At 37.1% G+C, this 15,980-nt stretch overlaps 1 protein-coding gene across 1 annotated transcript in view; it reads left to right on the forward strand.

Annotated features, from left to right (window-relative positions):
* The first annotated feature begins 2,597 nt into the window (after positions 1-2,597).
* Positions 2,598-15,980, forward strand: part of cemip2 (cell migration inducing hyaluronidase 2) — a 34,274-nt gene continuing 20,891 nt past the window's right edge. Inside the window, exons 1-4 of the mRNA XM_048187565.1 lie at positions 2,598-2,855; positions 5,652-6,003; positions 9,348-9,488; positions 9,631-10,198. Of these exons, the coding sequence (XP_048043522.1) occupies positions 5,673-6,003; positions 9,348-9,488; positions 9,631-10,198 (1,040 nt within the window). The 5' untranslated portion in view covers positions 2,598-2,855; positions 5,652-5,672. The remainder of the gene's footprint in view (positions 2,856-5,651; positions 6,004-9,347; positions 9,489-9,630; positions 10,199-15,980) is intronic.

A 15,980-nucleotide genomic window follows, 5' to 3' on the forward strand; every position in this document is an offset into this window, starting at 1 on the left:
TGATGGTGTTGTATTTTAAAGGGTTAGTTCACCCAAAAATGAAAATTCTGTCTTTTATTACTTACCCTCATGCCGTTCCACACCCGTAAGACCTTCGTTCATCTTCGGAACACAAATTAAGATATTTTAGTTGAAATCTGATGACTCCGTGAGGCCTCCATAGGGAGCAATGACATTTCCTCTCTCAAGATCGATAAAGTGACGAGAATATTTATGGAGCTCCAAAAAATAGATAAATAATAATAAAAAAAACCCCGACTTATTTAGTGATGGCCGATTTCAAAACACTGCTTCATGAAGCATCGGAGCACAAATGAATCAGTGTGTCGAATCATGATTCAGGTCGCGTGTCAAACTGCCAACGGCTGAAATCACGTGACTTTGGCGCTCCGAACAGTAGATTCAATACACTGATTCATTTGTGCTCCGAATCTTCCTGAAGCATTGTTTTTAAATCGGCCATCACTAAATAAGTCGTTATTTTGTTTTTTTTGGCACTCCAAAAATATTCTCGTCACTTTATAATATTAATATTGAACCACGAACCGTGAACCGATTTAAATATGTTTTTAGTACCTTTATGAATCTTGAGAGAGGAAGTGTCATTGCTTCCTATGGAGGCCTCACGGAGCCATTGGATTTCGTCTAAAATATCTTAATTTGTGTTCTGAAGATGAACAAAGGTCTTACTAGTGTGGAACGGCATGAGGGTAAGTAATAAATAACAGAATTTTCATTTTTGGGTGAAATAACCCTTTAAAGCGACCCCTTGTGGTCAGTAATCGTAACGATTGAATGGTGTTTTTTTAATAAAAACACCCTAACTTTACAATGTTATCTGTTTAGTAACCATAGTGGTTTCAGTCAGGATCATGGTAGAGTCCGATCTTCACTTAGCATAAGATGTTTCTGTTGTACAGTACCTGGTTTTTAATATGCTCTGAAATGTGATGAAGCTGTCTAAACCTCTAACTCAGACCTAGAACCATCTTCTTTCTAATCTTTATGAGAAGCATTCAATTATCTCAATAGCTCAGCTTAATTGCTTTTAACAATGATCCTAACCTTTCATGTGTATTCACTTTACACAACCATTTTACGGCACAGAGGTCACCGCGCCTCCAGGGTTCAGTGACGTTTGAAGCTGGAGGCCTTGAACATGGAAGTTAAGAACACATGTGACCCATTCATTTTAGGGTGGGGCGATGTTTAAGTACAGACATGGGCACTTAAATGGGTTCAAAGGATGAGAACAGAAAACAGGACAAGACGATAAAGATTTCAGTCATGTCAGTTCACCTTCAACATACAAAGCAGCTTTACAGTGATAACAGGAGTTCATTTCGGTTGTACAGCAGCTCTAAAAAATAGTAATTGTGACTATTGTAAGTATTATTTGTTAAACATTACACAATGTAATGTTTTAATTATTAGGCAAAGTGAAACTTATTATAAAATGTCACCAAATAATTTAAGGTTATTGATGTCATTAAATAGATATGGGTGAGAATTAGGCTTCATATTGCCATCGTGTAGATAAAATTCTTCCCTGCTCCTTACAGTAGAATCTTAACAATGTTAGAGGATTTTTTTACTCCCTCTCTATCCCAAGTAAGTAGTCTTTCCTCAAGGGGTCGCACTGGGGCTCCGGAAGAAGATTTCTCCTTTGAGTCGCATAAAAAGATTATAAAATGGTCGCAGATTCAAAATATCAGGGCGAGTTTAATCAAACTGGTGACAAAGTGTAATATTTAAATGTATTACATTCAAAGACTTTTGCCTGTCATGCAAATCTAAATCTGCCCCATCAAGCTCTACTAAATGACAAAAAATGGATTAACCATCAATCACAAACGACTGTGATTGGTCCTTTCTTGCCTGCGTTGAGAAAAGAAGTAAGTGAACTATGACTCGTTTCCTCAAGCCGATTCTTTGGAATAGTTCGTTTCAAAGAACCGGTTCAAAAGCGATTTAGTGACTCTCTACATCAGAACGTACGTGGTCCCTTACATATTAGCGAGGCATTACTTGCTCTATAACAGCTCATTAGATAGGTTTTACGATTCAGATTTAATACAAACTTTGTTTATTTTAATTTAGTGCGTCACGCTTCAGTTTTGAGCCAGGATTCAGCTAATAAAAAACAGTCAATCTAAATATAATTTGCATTCACAGTAACAGCACTAAAATTATTTACATTTCTCAGCATACAGATTTCCGCAGATTTTAATAAAATTCTGTTTATTAATACCAATTGTTTATAAAATTTAAACAATTTAAAATTTAAAATTAAATTGAAACATGTCCAAAACGGGCGCTCCGACCGAGTCAGTTCCAGACCAGTTTGTTAACCGGTTCATTTAAAAGATCCGACTCATAGGAACGAATCGTTCACTAATCTGACAAAGAAAGTGACACTTATCACATAAAAAGACCCCTTTTGTGTTTCTTCGGCACCTGACTGTATGCGACGATAATAAGTTTGACATGAAAATGAATTTAGTGTTTCAAATACAATTTAATTGAAAGTGTGTTGGCTCAACATATGTCTCGTGGTCTGTAAGCTCCGCCCACTCGAGAACCCCCTTTCATGCTCATGGCTCTTCCTCCCGTTTATTTTGTTTCTAAGACGCTCCCTCATCCTCAGTACACGCCTCTAATTTCACTTCCTCCGCGAGCCGCGCCTGGGACGGGGCTGGCTGACTTCAGCCCAGGAGAAAAACATCATGTAAAAGAAGATTAAAACACATTTAGTGTGAACTCCCTGTCAAACAGCCCCTTGAGTTGCGGTTCTCTACGGTGGATAGAGAAAGGAGCGTCCGAGCCAAGCAAGTGACAGTGAAAGAGATCGAAAGGTAAGAGATCTCTACCTCTGTCTCATTGTATAGAGAGAGACCCCCAACTAAGACCTCTACTGTAGGAAGAGGTCTTTCTTCGGATATTCGGTCGTGCATTGCGTGCTTACGGCATCTGTTGGTAGATGACCGAAGGAGGAATGAAGTAACGCATGCATGCAACTGAAGTTGTTGAAACTTGTGGCATTTTGTAAACTTCAGAGGGGGGTTGTGATGTAGCAGTTTCGGTGCCAACCAGCTTCTATTCAAACAAAGATGGACAGAACAAATGTTTATCAGTACAAGCTGAACAAAATGTTGCTTTTGAGGTTATATATGTTAATAATAATAAAACAAATATAAAGTTTTCCTGTTGAAACAATTAATTTAAACCTGCCTAAGGTCTTAGCTGATATCTCAACCTAGTCAGACTTGTTTTGATGGGTTTTAGCCACTTGTCAGCTGGTCAGGCTGGGAGACCATTTGGCTGACCATCTAAACCAGCTGAAGACTAGCTTGGCCAGGCTGGGAGACCATCTTAGGCTGGTTTTTAGCAGGGTTTTGCACACTTCTAGTCTTCTGTTTTTGCATTTGTCCTTGCAATGTAGGTCAACATGAGATTCAAAAGTGAATTCATTTTGGTAATTGAGTTCCTGTGTCCATGGAAACTTTTCCCAGATAATCATCTGAACAGGTTTGAATTATTTTTAGTGTTATATTTATTTATAATGTTTTTAGTGGACTACACATCCTCTCTGGGTAACCCTGTAAGTTTCTGTCCTTACCCTGCCATTGTCCATTCACCCCTTCAGACTACTGAAATTCATTGCTCATCCCCCTTTGATTTGATTTGTGCAGGGGTGAAAAACTATTTGAAAAGTGGGGGATGGGACACATTAAAGCACTAGGTATTGATTATATCCCAAAAGAAGGGGGTGGTGCATGCATGTCTTCCTCAGTTATAGGCTAAGGAGGTGCAGATGGCCAGATCAGGATCTGGTGATAGTGCAATCTTTATGTTGATTAAAGCAAGGATGAAATTAGTCAAACAGTATAATTGTAAATGAGCTACGGTTCAACAGATGTTGTGGTCAGATTGGTTGTTCTATTCTGCCCTTATGTTTAAAAGATTAGAAAAGATTTTTGCCCTGGAGAGTCTAACTTGAGTTTATAAAAGCATTAGTAACTGTTTAGTAGTGAAGACAAATTGTTTAGACTCTCTGTTTGGAGCTGCTTTTAAGTCACTTTGAATGATAATAAAGGAATTTGGCTGAGGTGGTTATTGGTTAGCAGATATTTGTGTGACAGGCTTTATAGGGAGAATTTCTTTATAGGGCCAGTATCTGTTGTTTTGTGGCATGGAGGGACCATGGGTTGAACGACTGAGCAGTTTTTTTCCCCACATAATTGGTGCCATGTGTTTTGTAAATAACTTGAAAATGTGAAAACCCACAGAAAGCTTGCACTTCAAAGCACGTTGTAGTGCCACTATGAAATTGAGACGCTATCGAATTTAAGGTGGAATAGTTTTATGCCAATTTGGTTTGGCCCACAAAACTGTGAGTTGAACGGCATAATGCGTGGTCAAGTGTGGTGTAGTTTTGTCAATATCAGATTTAAGTTAAAGGGTTAGTTAACCCAAAAATGAAAAGTCTGTCATCATTTACTCACTCTCATGTTTTTCCAAAACCGTAAGATTTTTGTTCATCTTCGGAACACAAATGAAGATATTTTTAATGAAATCTGAGATATTTCTGTCCCTCAATTGACAGCTAGGCAGCTACCACTTTGACCTTTTAAAAAGTTCGTAAAGAGATCGTAAAAGTAATCCATATGAATTGAGTGGTTTAGTCCAAACTTTCTGAAGAGACACAATCACTTTATATGATGAACAGATTGAATTTATTCACATATAAGCATTGATCAGCAAACAAACAGAAAGTTAACTGAACCTGCTTGACGTGCGAGAACAAACCTCTTGCAGAAGCTCACCATATAAAGCGATTGTGCCTCTTCAGAAAATTTGGACTAAACTGTTCAATTCCTATGAAATTATTTTTCACTCTCTTTATGAACTTTTTGAAGCATCAAAGAGATGGTTGCGTAGCAGTCAATGGAGGGACAGAAATCGGTCGGATTTCATTAAAAATAACTAAATTTGTGTTCCGAAGATGAACGAAAGTTTTTCTGGTTTGGAACGACACAAGGGTGAGTAAATGATGACAGAATTTTCATTTTTGGGTGAGCTAACCCTTTAAGAAGTCCTTATCACTGTCATTTAAAAACAATTTTTGTATAAACTGCCTTTCAAAGTGTTGGGGTCAGTAAGACTTTTTTTCATAAAAAAGAAATAATACTTTTATTCAGCAAGAATTCATTACGTTGATGACAAGTGTCAATAAAGACATTTATAATGTTGCAAAAAATCTATTTCATATAAATTCTGTTCTTTTGAACTTTGTTTATCAAAGAATCCTGAAAAAGGTATCACGGTTTCCACAAAAATATAGCAATGATTAATTAATAATAATAAGGACTAACATTAATAATAATAAGAAGAAATGTTTATTTCTGAAGGATCATGTGACACAGAAGACTGGTGTAACGGCTGCTGAAAATTCAGCTTTGCAATCACAGGAATAAATTACATTTTATAATATATTTAAACAAACATCAGGCAAAACATTTAGAACAGTTTAAATTGTAATAATATTTCTTGGTGAGCATAAGAGACTCCTTTCAAAAACATACAAAAGTCTTACCGACCCCAAACTTTTGAACGGTAACGTATCTATGTTTTTTCTTTTTTTTTTGTAGGACGTGGCAGACAGTTATACCATGCAGGTTAATGATGGCCCCAGCAGTCACCCCATTTTTGTGGCTCCTGCCAACGGAAATGCTCAGCGGTCATCAGGATATGTTCCAGGCAGGATTGTTCCAGTTCGTTCTCCACCCCCAGCCAAGGCTCCTCCACCGCCCCCACTGAAGCCCCCGGCCCCGCCCCCTGCACGGCCTTCAGTTTTCAATCTGACAGTAGATGAGAGTCAAAGGGAACGTTCCCAGAACCAGCAGAGGAAGAACACTTATATTTGTGTTGGCATCTTCTTCTGCGTTTTCCTACTGATTCTCATACTCGTCCTCAGTCTTACCTCTGAAGATGCTTTGGATAGTAAGACACGATCATCTTGTGTGTGTGTGTGCTTAAAGTGATAGTTCACCCAAAAGTGAAAATTCTGTCATCATTTACTCACCCTCAAGTTGTTCCAAACCTGTATGAATTTCTTTCCTCTGCTGAAAACAAAAGAAGATATTTTGAAGAATGTCAGTAACCAAACAGTTGATGGGCCCCATTGAGTTCCATAGTATTTTTTCTAGGGGTGCTCAGATTGATTGGCTACCGATCGCTATTGGCCGATAATCGCTTTGGGAAGTTTGATCAGCGGTCTCTATAAAGGCCGATCTCATAAACAGATCTCATGCTGACAACACATAAAAACGCTTGCCTGCTGCGAGAGGTTTGGCATGACGCGCAGTGGCGCCGCCTCAATCTCCGTACGGCACGGGAAAAATAATTATTATGCTGACGGTGAGAAACAAATCATATTTCTTTATTAAATAACTTACAAAGTAATTTGAAAACTTACTGTGAGATGTAATTTCACAAACAGCATGAGTAAATCACTGAGCACTCTCTCTCTCTTTCCCTCTCAAAATGCGCAAATGGCTTCACATCACGTCTGCACTATAAGCGAGCTGCACAGTTGACACAGGAATTGTCACATTGTCACTAAAGTTTATAATTTGCATTTCTTTTTAAATCCTGCTAGTGTTTAAAGGACTCCGCACTCTCACGCTCTCCTAGAGAGGGTGCGTTCATGCACACTCAAAGCGCACAGAAATTAGGCCGCCTCACAAACAGTTTGCGAGCACCAAATTGCACTTAAATAGTCAAATACACACAAACATATGTACAAAATTATGTATGCATGTAAACACAGTCGGTTTTGTCTTAAGTGAACAGTTGAGAAAGTTGTGTAACAGTATATTGGATCCATCCATGCAGCTCTTAAAGTGACAGCAGCCTAATAATCCTGCTGCTGTCTTGTTTGATTAACATTAAAGACACTCACTCACTTGAATGACTAACTTTTGTAACCTTAAAAAGGTTTGATCTGTATTTAATTTATTCAGGAAAGACCATCCAGTATTATTTTATTTGATTCCTTATTAAATTTCTTTAGTATTTCTTTAATACTACTGTTAGAAAAAACTTAAAACACTGTTTATTTTATTTGTATCTTTATTCTATTTTATTTATTTGTGCTACTGTATGTAAAATGTGTATTTGTTCTTATTTTATTTATTTTATTTCACTGACTTACTGTTCTTTTTTGTGAATTCAAATCCGAGATTCAAATCAGGCTTGTGCTGTTGGTAAGCTATTGCGCAACAATTGCCCCATTGTAAACATTTAGGTGAGATAATTATATATATATATATATATATATATATTTTTTTTTTTTTTTTTTTTGAAAAATGTCTAAAATATGCCCCCCTTCCCTCCCTCAAATTAAAAAATCTCCCCACAAGAGTCACCTATGGGGGGGATTCCCCCCCATAGAAATGAAATTGAAATGAAATTCAGCCCCTGAAAAATCCTGATTGGAGCATCCCTATAAATAATTCTACATGATTAAAAGAAGACTTCAAATATATCGGTATCGATAAACAAATCGGCAGATACTGCTTCCTGTGATCGGCGATCAGTGATCATCTCCAAAAATCCTGATCGGAGCACCCTTAATTTTTTTCCATACTATGGAAGTCAATGGGGCCCATCAACTGCTTCAAAATAATTCTTCAAAATATCTTCTTTTGTGTTAAGCAGATTTGGAACAACTTGAGGGTGAGTAAATGATGACAGAATTTTCATTTTTGGGTGAACTCTCCCTTTAATTCATTAACCTTCAAAAGTTTGTGGCCAGTACATTTTTTTGTAAAAAAAGTAAAATACAGTAAAGTATTTGTAAGTCTCTCATGCTCACCAAGGCCTAATTTGTTTGCAGATACAGTAATAACAATAATATTGTAGAATATTTTAAAAGTCATTCATTTCTGTAATGGCAAATCTGAATTTTCAGCACCATTACTCCAGTCTTCAGTGTCACATGATCCTTCAGAAATCATTCTGATATACTAATTTGGTGCTCAAGTAACATTTCTTATTATTTTCAGAGTTAAAGGTGCCCAAGAATGCTTTTTCATAAGATGTAATATAAGTCTAAGGTGTCTCCTGAATGTGTCTGTGAAGTTTCAGCTCAAAATACCCCATAGATTTTTTTTAATTAATTTTTTTTAACTGCCTATTTTGGGGCATCATTAACAATGCACTGATTTACACTCGGCGGCCGCCCCCTTAAATCATGTGCTCCCTGTCACATGAGCTGTCGACTATATTACAGCGCATTTACAAAGTTCAAACAGCTAATATAACCCTCAAATTGATCTTTACAAGATGTTCGTCATGCATGCTGTATGCATGCTTCGAATTATGTGAGCAAAGTATTTATTTGGATGTTAAAGTTTTATTCTGAGTGAATTTGAGGCTGTCCTCCGTGGCTTGCGGCTAATGCTACACTGTTGGAGAGATTTATAAAGAATGAAGTTGTGTTTATGCATTATACAGACTGCAAGTGTTTAAAAAATGAAAATAGCGACGGCTCTTGTCTCCGTGAATACAGTAAGAAACTATGGTAACTTTAACCACATTTAACAGTACATTAGCAGCATGCTAACGAAACATTTAGAAAGACAATTTACAAATATCAGTAAAAATATCATGCTATCATGGATTATGTCAGTTATTATCGCTCCATCTGCCATTTTTCGCTGTTGTTCTTGCTTACCTAGTCTGATGATTCGGCTGTGTGCAGCTCCAGACGTTAACTGGCTGCCCTTGTGTAATCCCTTTCATAATGTTGGGAACATGGGCTGGCATTATGCAAATATTGGGGCGTACACCCCGACTGTTACGTAACAGTCGGTGTTATGTTGAGATTCGCCTGTTCTTCGGAGGTCGTTTAAACAAATGAGATTTATATAAGAAGGAGGAAACAATGGGGTTTGAGACTCACTGTATGTCTTTTCCATGTACTGAACTCTTTTTATTTAACTATGCCAATGTAAATTAAATTTTTGAATCTAGGGCACCTTTAAAAAAAAAATGTGCTTCTTAATATTTATGAGGACATTATGATACAAACTTTTGAATGGTAGTGTATGTGTGTGCTGATGTGTGGTTGCTTGAAAAGTATTATTTTCAGTAAATCTAAAAATACATTGCTAAAAATAAAAATTGATCACTCTTTTGTGGTGGGACAAGTTAAATTCTTATCTGCTGGTCTGGGACAGTAGAACATTTTTTTTTATTGTTGATCCTCTTTATCAGTATCAAAACTCTAGGCAGTCATTTTGTCCTCAGATTCTGAAATGTCTTCCTACGTCTTTTTGTAGAGAATTGCCCTCATCACAACCCTGCGCTGCGATCCTGGAACCCAGGCCATGATCACAAAAAGGTGGTGGTTGTACGCAGTGGTGAGCATTATCGCCTAGATTCATCAGCCACTCTGTACTCTATCACTATCCAGGCTGGAGGTAAGATCATTTGTCCACTGTGTAGTACCCTAAATATAACAAATTAACACTTTGGCTTGTATATTTTATACGTTTCTGAATGAAAGTGAATTATAGTACTTTTATTAGGGTTTTAAGTCTGATTTGATTTATTAAATTATAGGTTTGGTTGTCTTTGCGGATGATAAAAAAGGCTCCAAAAACATTACATTAAGAACACGCCATATTTTGATTGAAGATGGCGGTGCCCTCCATATTGGGGCTCCAAAATGCCGCTATCTCTCCCTGGCCACCATCACCCTGGTCGGCCGATCGGACGAGACCTCCGTGACTGAAGTTCCTGGGATGGGCCGCAAGTTTTTGGGTGTGAGTGGTGGAGGAACTCTGGAACTCCACGGGTCAGAGAGGCTGTCTTGGACCTTCCTCACTCGCACTGTACCCGCTTCAGGTTTGGCTACCGGTGACCATGCCTTCCAGAAGAACTTCAGCCGTGGAATTAACCTACGGGTGGTTGATCAGGACACGGCGGAGGTGCTGATTAATGAGCGCTTCGACACCCACGATTCTCGTAACGACAGTAAGAGGCTGAGTCAGCTGCTGAAGTCTCTGCCCACAGGACGCATTGTTGCACTGGCCATCGGAGATTCTGCAGTGAAGAGCCTGCTGGATGAGACCAAAAAAACCATCCAAGATCTTCTAGGCAGCAACCATGTCAATCATCTCAAATACAGGTGAATAAGAGAGGCCTTTTGAAAACATGATTACCAAGTATTTCTACTGAAAAAAAAAAAAAAAAAAAAAACTTAAACCATCCTAAAGATGGCTTGCTTGTCTCCTAGCCTGAACAGGCTGGTCTGCTGGCTGGTTTTAGAGGGGTTTTGGGCACTGTTTTGTCAACTGTTCAGGCTCGGAGGCAAGCTTAGGCTTTTTTTTTTTTTTGAGCGGGGATAGGGATGTTGGGATAAACTCAGTAAAAGATTCGCCATTATTTTGCTTCAGATGTCATTGTAGTCAGGAATGTTTTTAAAAGCTGCAAAATGAATCCCTGAAGGGTGGAAGCAGGAAAGAAGCTTTTTCCAATCTGACGAGTTTTTGCTTTGATATCTCAGAGTACAGCTTTGAAGTTACTGTGATTGGAAACAGAAAGTGCCCTGTTGTTCCATAAACCATATCCTAATTCAGACTCACCCACTGAGGAGCAGCTACTGAATCCCAAAGGCAGAGTACATTGTTCAGACTTTACGAGTCCCATTCATGCAATGATGCAAACTTTTGGATATTTGGATACTTTACCACACTAAAAAAAAAAAGTCTTTGCTTTATAATACTAAATATCAAACAGTGTGGTGTCGTGGAAATTCTCAATACAAATCTGACTTCACCACTGACAATTCAAACAACCTCCAGTTGTCAATATAATATATATAATACTCAGTACCAATACAGTACTACAGTACCTTCGAGGTAATTCCCATCCCGAATATAATACAATACAATACTACAGTACCACAGTACCTTCGAGGTAATTCCCGTCTCGAATATAATACAACATAATACTACAGTATCTCGAGGTAATTCCCTTCTCGAATACTTCTAATACATTTCCAATACTTCGAGGTAATTCCCTTCCCAAAGTAAGGTGATGGCGTCCCGTCAAGAAGCTACTATCACTACCTCAATCACACATGAGCACACAGGTCTTTAGCATCTATACACTCTCACCGTCCTTCTCAGGTGTACGCTGGTCTGACACAGGATCATTAATACTAACTCAGAGTATTACAGCCTCACCCCGAGGGCGACTCTATAGTCTTCCAACACTATCACTGTCTCTGCTGTGGTCTTTTGAGCGTAGAATCTTTAGTACTTCTATTCCTCAGCTGCGCAGCATATACCTGACACGACTTCCAAGTTGCTCTTTGTAGAAATTAAGTTTTATTTACGGCCGGGAGGTCACTCGTCACAACAACAGAGTGAGTCTCAATGAATAGAAAGATACATGCACATTTAAGTCTTACAGTTGAGTAAAAATCAATGTCTTCTTCACTGTGATTTGTTCTGGTGATTGGTTTGTAATGATCTAAGCTAATCATATGACTGGTCTTTGACCTAAGCATCCTTAATCTGCATTTTCTGTACATTTCATGTTGACATAAAATATTTCCATCACAGTGGCATGTTAGGTTTCATATTACAAAACAATACACTGCGTTTCAAATTATTATGCAATTGACATATCAGTAAGATTTCAGTACAATAAACATTCAGATTTTAGTTTTTCTAAGAAAATGTTTGTTTGTTTATTTATCCATGTCTTTTTAGATAACTGGTATCATTCTCAGACAAAATAATTTGCCAGATCTATGGAAACCCTACTTTGAGGTTGTTCCACATTATTAAGCAAGTCACAGTTCTCATGCAATATGGGGAGGAAGAAAGATCTTTCTGAAGATGAAAAGCATGAAATGGTGCAATGATGTGCAAATGGCATGAAAACAACTAATATTGTGTGAAACTGAATGGAGATTATCGAATTATCATAAGATTTGTGTGTGATTTAGAGCATAGCAAAATAAAGGTTTATTAATGAAAGTTCCTATAAAAAAAAATGTATTGTATTAAGGGCAGCTATAAAAAAAGCCAGTGTTGAGCAGCAAACAGGTATTTGAAGCTGCTGGTGTCTCTGGAGTCTCAAGAATCTCTCCATGCAGGCTGGCAGTTGTGCGTAAAGATGCATTTCAGCCACCACTAACCAAACCTAACAAAGAGAAACATTTACAGTGGGTGTAGAAATACATTTTCAAACAGTTTTATTGCTGTGGAGTTTTTTTGCAGCATGGGATAGTGCATAGTGCATTGTACAATAGTGTGTTGTACTATGCACTATCCTCCTTTTTATACCAGTTGGCCAGTTATAAACTCCATATATCTTGCAAAAGTCATTTTAATACCCTCCATCTCACTTCCCAGTATTCCAGCCCAAATCATCACCCACCAGCTCCTTGCTGACGTCGCAGTCTTGTTGGAACGTGGTGGCCATTCACCAACCATCCAGAAATCCATCCATTTAGACCATCCATTGTATTACGGCATTAGTCAGTGAATGAAACTATTTAAAAATGAGTCTTCATGCATTTCTAAACCCACTGTTAATGTTTCTCTTTGTGAGGTTTGGTTTGGAGTGGCTGAAATGCATCTTTACACACAACTGCCAGCCAGCATGGAGAGCTTCTTGAGACTCCAGAGGCACCAGCAGCTTTAAATACCTGTTTGCTTTTTTTATAGCTGCCCTTTTAATACAATACATTTTTTGACAGGAACTTTCCTCAATAAGCCTTTATCTGACCGAGTTCTGCTGTGCTCTAAATCACACACAAATCTTATGATAATTCGATAATCTCCATTCAGTTTCACACAATATTAGTTGTTTTCATGCCTTTTGCACAACATTGCACCATTTCATGGTTTTCATCTTCAGAAAGATCTTTCTTCCTCCCCATATTGCATGAGAACTATGACTTGCTTAAGGCGAGACACCCCAGGTGAATAGGGTAAAAAAATTAACTTATAGATATCACCATACTACCCCAGCTGATTGATTACATTAAAAATTGCAAACATTTTTTGTATTACAAGTTTTCTAAAATTTGCATATTTAAAACAGCTCATTTTAAATATGCAAATGAGCTGTTATCTAATTAAATATGCGCTAATTTGCATACATTTCTAAAACAAAAATCTGAATATTGGATGACGTCAAGTTCAAAATTCTTGTTTAATTTTTTGGACATATTAAATTCAAAGGCTTTTACAGAGGACATTTTGGATATCTCTTTTTATCACTCCATAAATCAGAAAATACTATCAACAGCCAGAAAAAAAATTATTTTCACAATTTTTTTAGGAATAAAATGTATAAAATCAGGCAAATTATATATCAACAAATCCCTCTGTAAAAACCTTCAGAATATAGATAGGAATAAAACTGTAAAGTTTGGTGTATGTAAGTTCTGCTGAAGTGGAGATTTCTGACTCAGAGCAGAAGAAAAAACTAATTTTGAGAAAACGGCCTTTAAAGATATTTACTGTAATTGAAATCTATAGACGCAAATAGATAAAGTGCTATAAAATATACACTTAAAAGTGTATTTTGAATGTTTTCTTTCCACCAGTCTGAAAAAACACTTTATGAAAAGCCAAAAAGTGCAAAATCTCAAAATTGACAGGTGCCTGAAAAAAAAGTGTTTTTGCCTGTAGTGTCTCCCCTTAATAATGTGGAACAACCTCTAAGTAGGGTTTCCATAGATCTGGCAAATTATTTTCTCTGAGATTGATACCAGTTATCTAAAAAGACATGGATAAATAAACGAACAAACATTTTCTTAGAAAAACTAAAATCTGAATGTTTATTGTACAGAAATCTTACTGATTTGTCTCTTGCATAATAATTTGGAACGCAGTGTAGATATAATGTTCAAAATGAAGACCTGTTTTGGACACTTTGTGGTTAACTACAAATATAACACTTGGGACCAAAAATAGCTCAGAGAAGTTCTGAGAAAATGATGCCACTTGGTTTCCTATTCAATGCTTTTTTCAGATTGCATTTAATGGTGTCTAATGTAGTGACATTCAGACATTAAGTGTGACTTTGGTGTCCTAATATTAATATTAATATTAATAATATTAAATGAATATTTTATTCAAATATAAAAGTTCTTATTTATTTAGTCAGCATGTTGACTTTTGCTAGTATTGGTATGAGCAGTCTAATATAAGCCAAGTGTTAGTAGCAAATAGTCCTTAGCACTCTTGGGCTTAACCTAACTGGTTGGTTGTTCCATAGAAACCTATCTAAAGAAGCTTCCCAGTGTTTCAAATGGCTGTATTCTGCAGGAAAAGCTGGTGAAAGGTTAAACAGGCATATTTCCAGGATTTGTGTGAAAAGAGCTGACGTGTGTATCTGTCTATATCTCATTGTAAGGCTTTTTAAAGAGTTCAAAGGCAGTCGAACCAGATGCTGAGTCTCTTCTGGTTACATTGCAGATGGAAAATATGGGTTTTCATTTTCATCGAGGGATGTAGTTTTTCTAATCATGCAACTGAAAATATTTTGTAAAGAGTTTAGTGTCAAATATAGAAATTCCTCCAGACATAAAGCCTACTTTTACAGTCTACTGCAAATGCACTTATGTGTAACATTCTCTTACCAGTGCAAGAAACATTTAAAATATGCATGCTTATTTTACTGCTGTAGACTACATTTCTAGACATATTAGCTTGGTCAGAGGTCTTGGGCATGAAAACTCCCATTTCTGTTACATAACTAGAACTGTAAGGCAAAGAAAAAGCATTTCATATGAGGAAATATTATCTGTCTGCTGACTACCGACTTTACAGACTGGTTACCACATAACTGCCATTGCAGTTATGTGGTAACCAGTGAAACTGCTGATGGAAATGGGCAGGATACGGTTAGTAGGTGTGACCAAAAAAACAACTTAGATTTACTCATTTGGAGACTTCAGTTTGACACATTGCGCACACAGAAACCTCTTACCTTTCCACCCCTTACCAGTCAGACTCGCCAAATCTCTGATGAAAACATGCAAACTTGGCAGCTCCCTTTGCAAAAACAGAACAATCTGGCACAATCTAACTGAAAACTTGCGCAACATAAACCAGCCTGTCCAAGTCTAACCCCGCGATCCCCATTGACTGTGTTGTTAAAAGAGCACATAAAGGGATAGTTCACTCAAAAATGAAAATTCTGTCATTAATTACTCACGCTCGTGTTGTTCCAAACCTGTAAGTTTAATAATACAAAGTAAATATTTTTGAGAACATTTCCATCATTTAATTTGATTATGGTACAAATACAATATAAATGCCAATGACTGCAAATTTTTAATTTAACAAGACATTTTATAATATTGTGCTTATAGTTTCTTTCTCACACTGTATAAATGGGCCTTTTTAAATATAAATATTTTATCATTTTATTTTACAAAAAGGTTCCTTCATGATGTGATCGTAATATTTTGGTGCATCAAAAGAGCTAAATGACAAAAAGCCTTTGTCCTTTCAGAGTGAATGATATGATCCCTGGTGGTTCATTTATCTGAAAGAAGAAAGAGTTTGTTTTGCTGTTGTGGAAAATGGTTTATTTACACGAATTCCATGCAGGTTTTGACATCATCATGGAATCATGGAAATGATTGTTGCCTGCTTTTAAACTTTGAAACGTGTTCAGTGATTGTTAAACAAAGACTTCTAAGTTTTAGTGCTACACAGAGAATATGAAATAACTATTGTTTCACATGTGGAAGGTGCTAAAAGTGCAGGAAATGTTGGTGACAATTCACTCTTTAATGATATTAGACATCAACCTCCCCTTTGAGGGTATAGGGAATAGCCAAGAATGAGATGGAAAAAGACAGGAAAGATTCCTGTGTTAGTCAGACATAATGGTTATTCTGAGAAATGAAATAATCTTGCCCTGGTGACTGCTAA

This window comes from Megalobrama amblycephala, linkage group LG4 (genome assembly GCF_018812025.1).
Source record: "Megalobrama amblycephala isolate DHTTF-2021 linkage group LG4, ASM1881202v1, whole genome shotgun sequence".
NCBI classification, from domain to species: Eukaryota; Metazoa; Chordata; class Actinopteri; order Cypriniformes; family Xenocyprididae; genus Megalobrama; species Megalobrama amblycephala.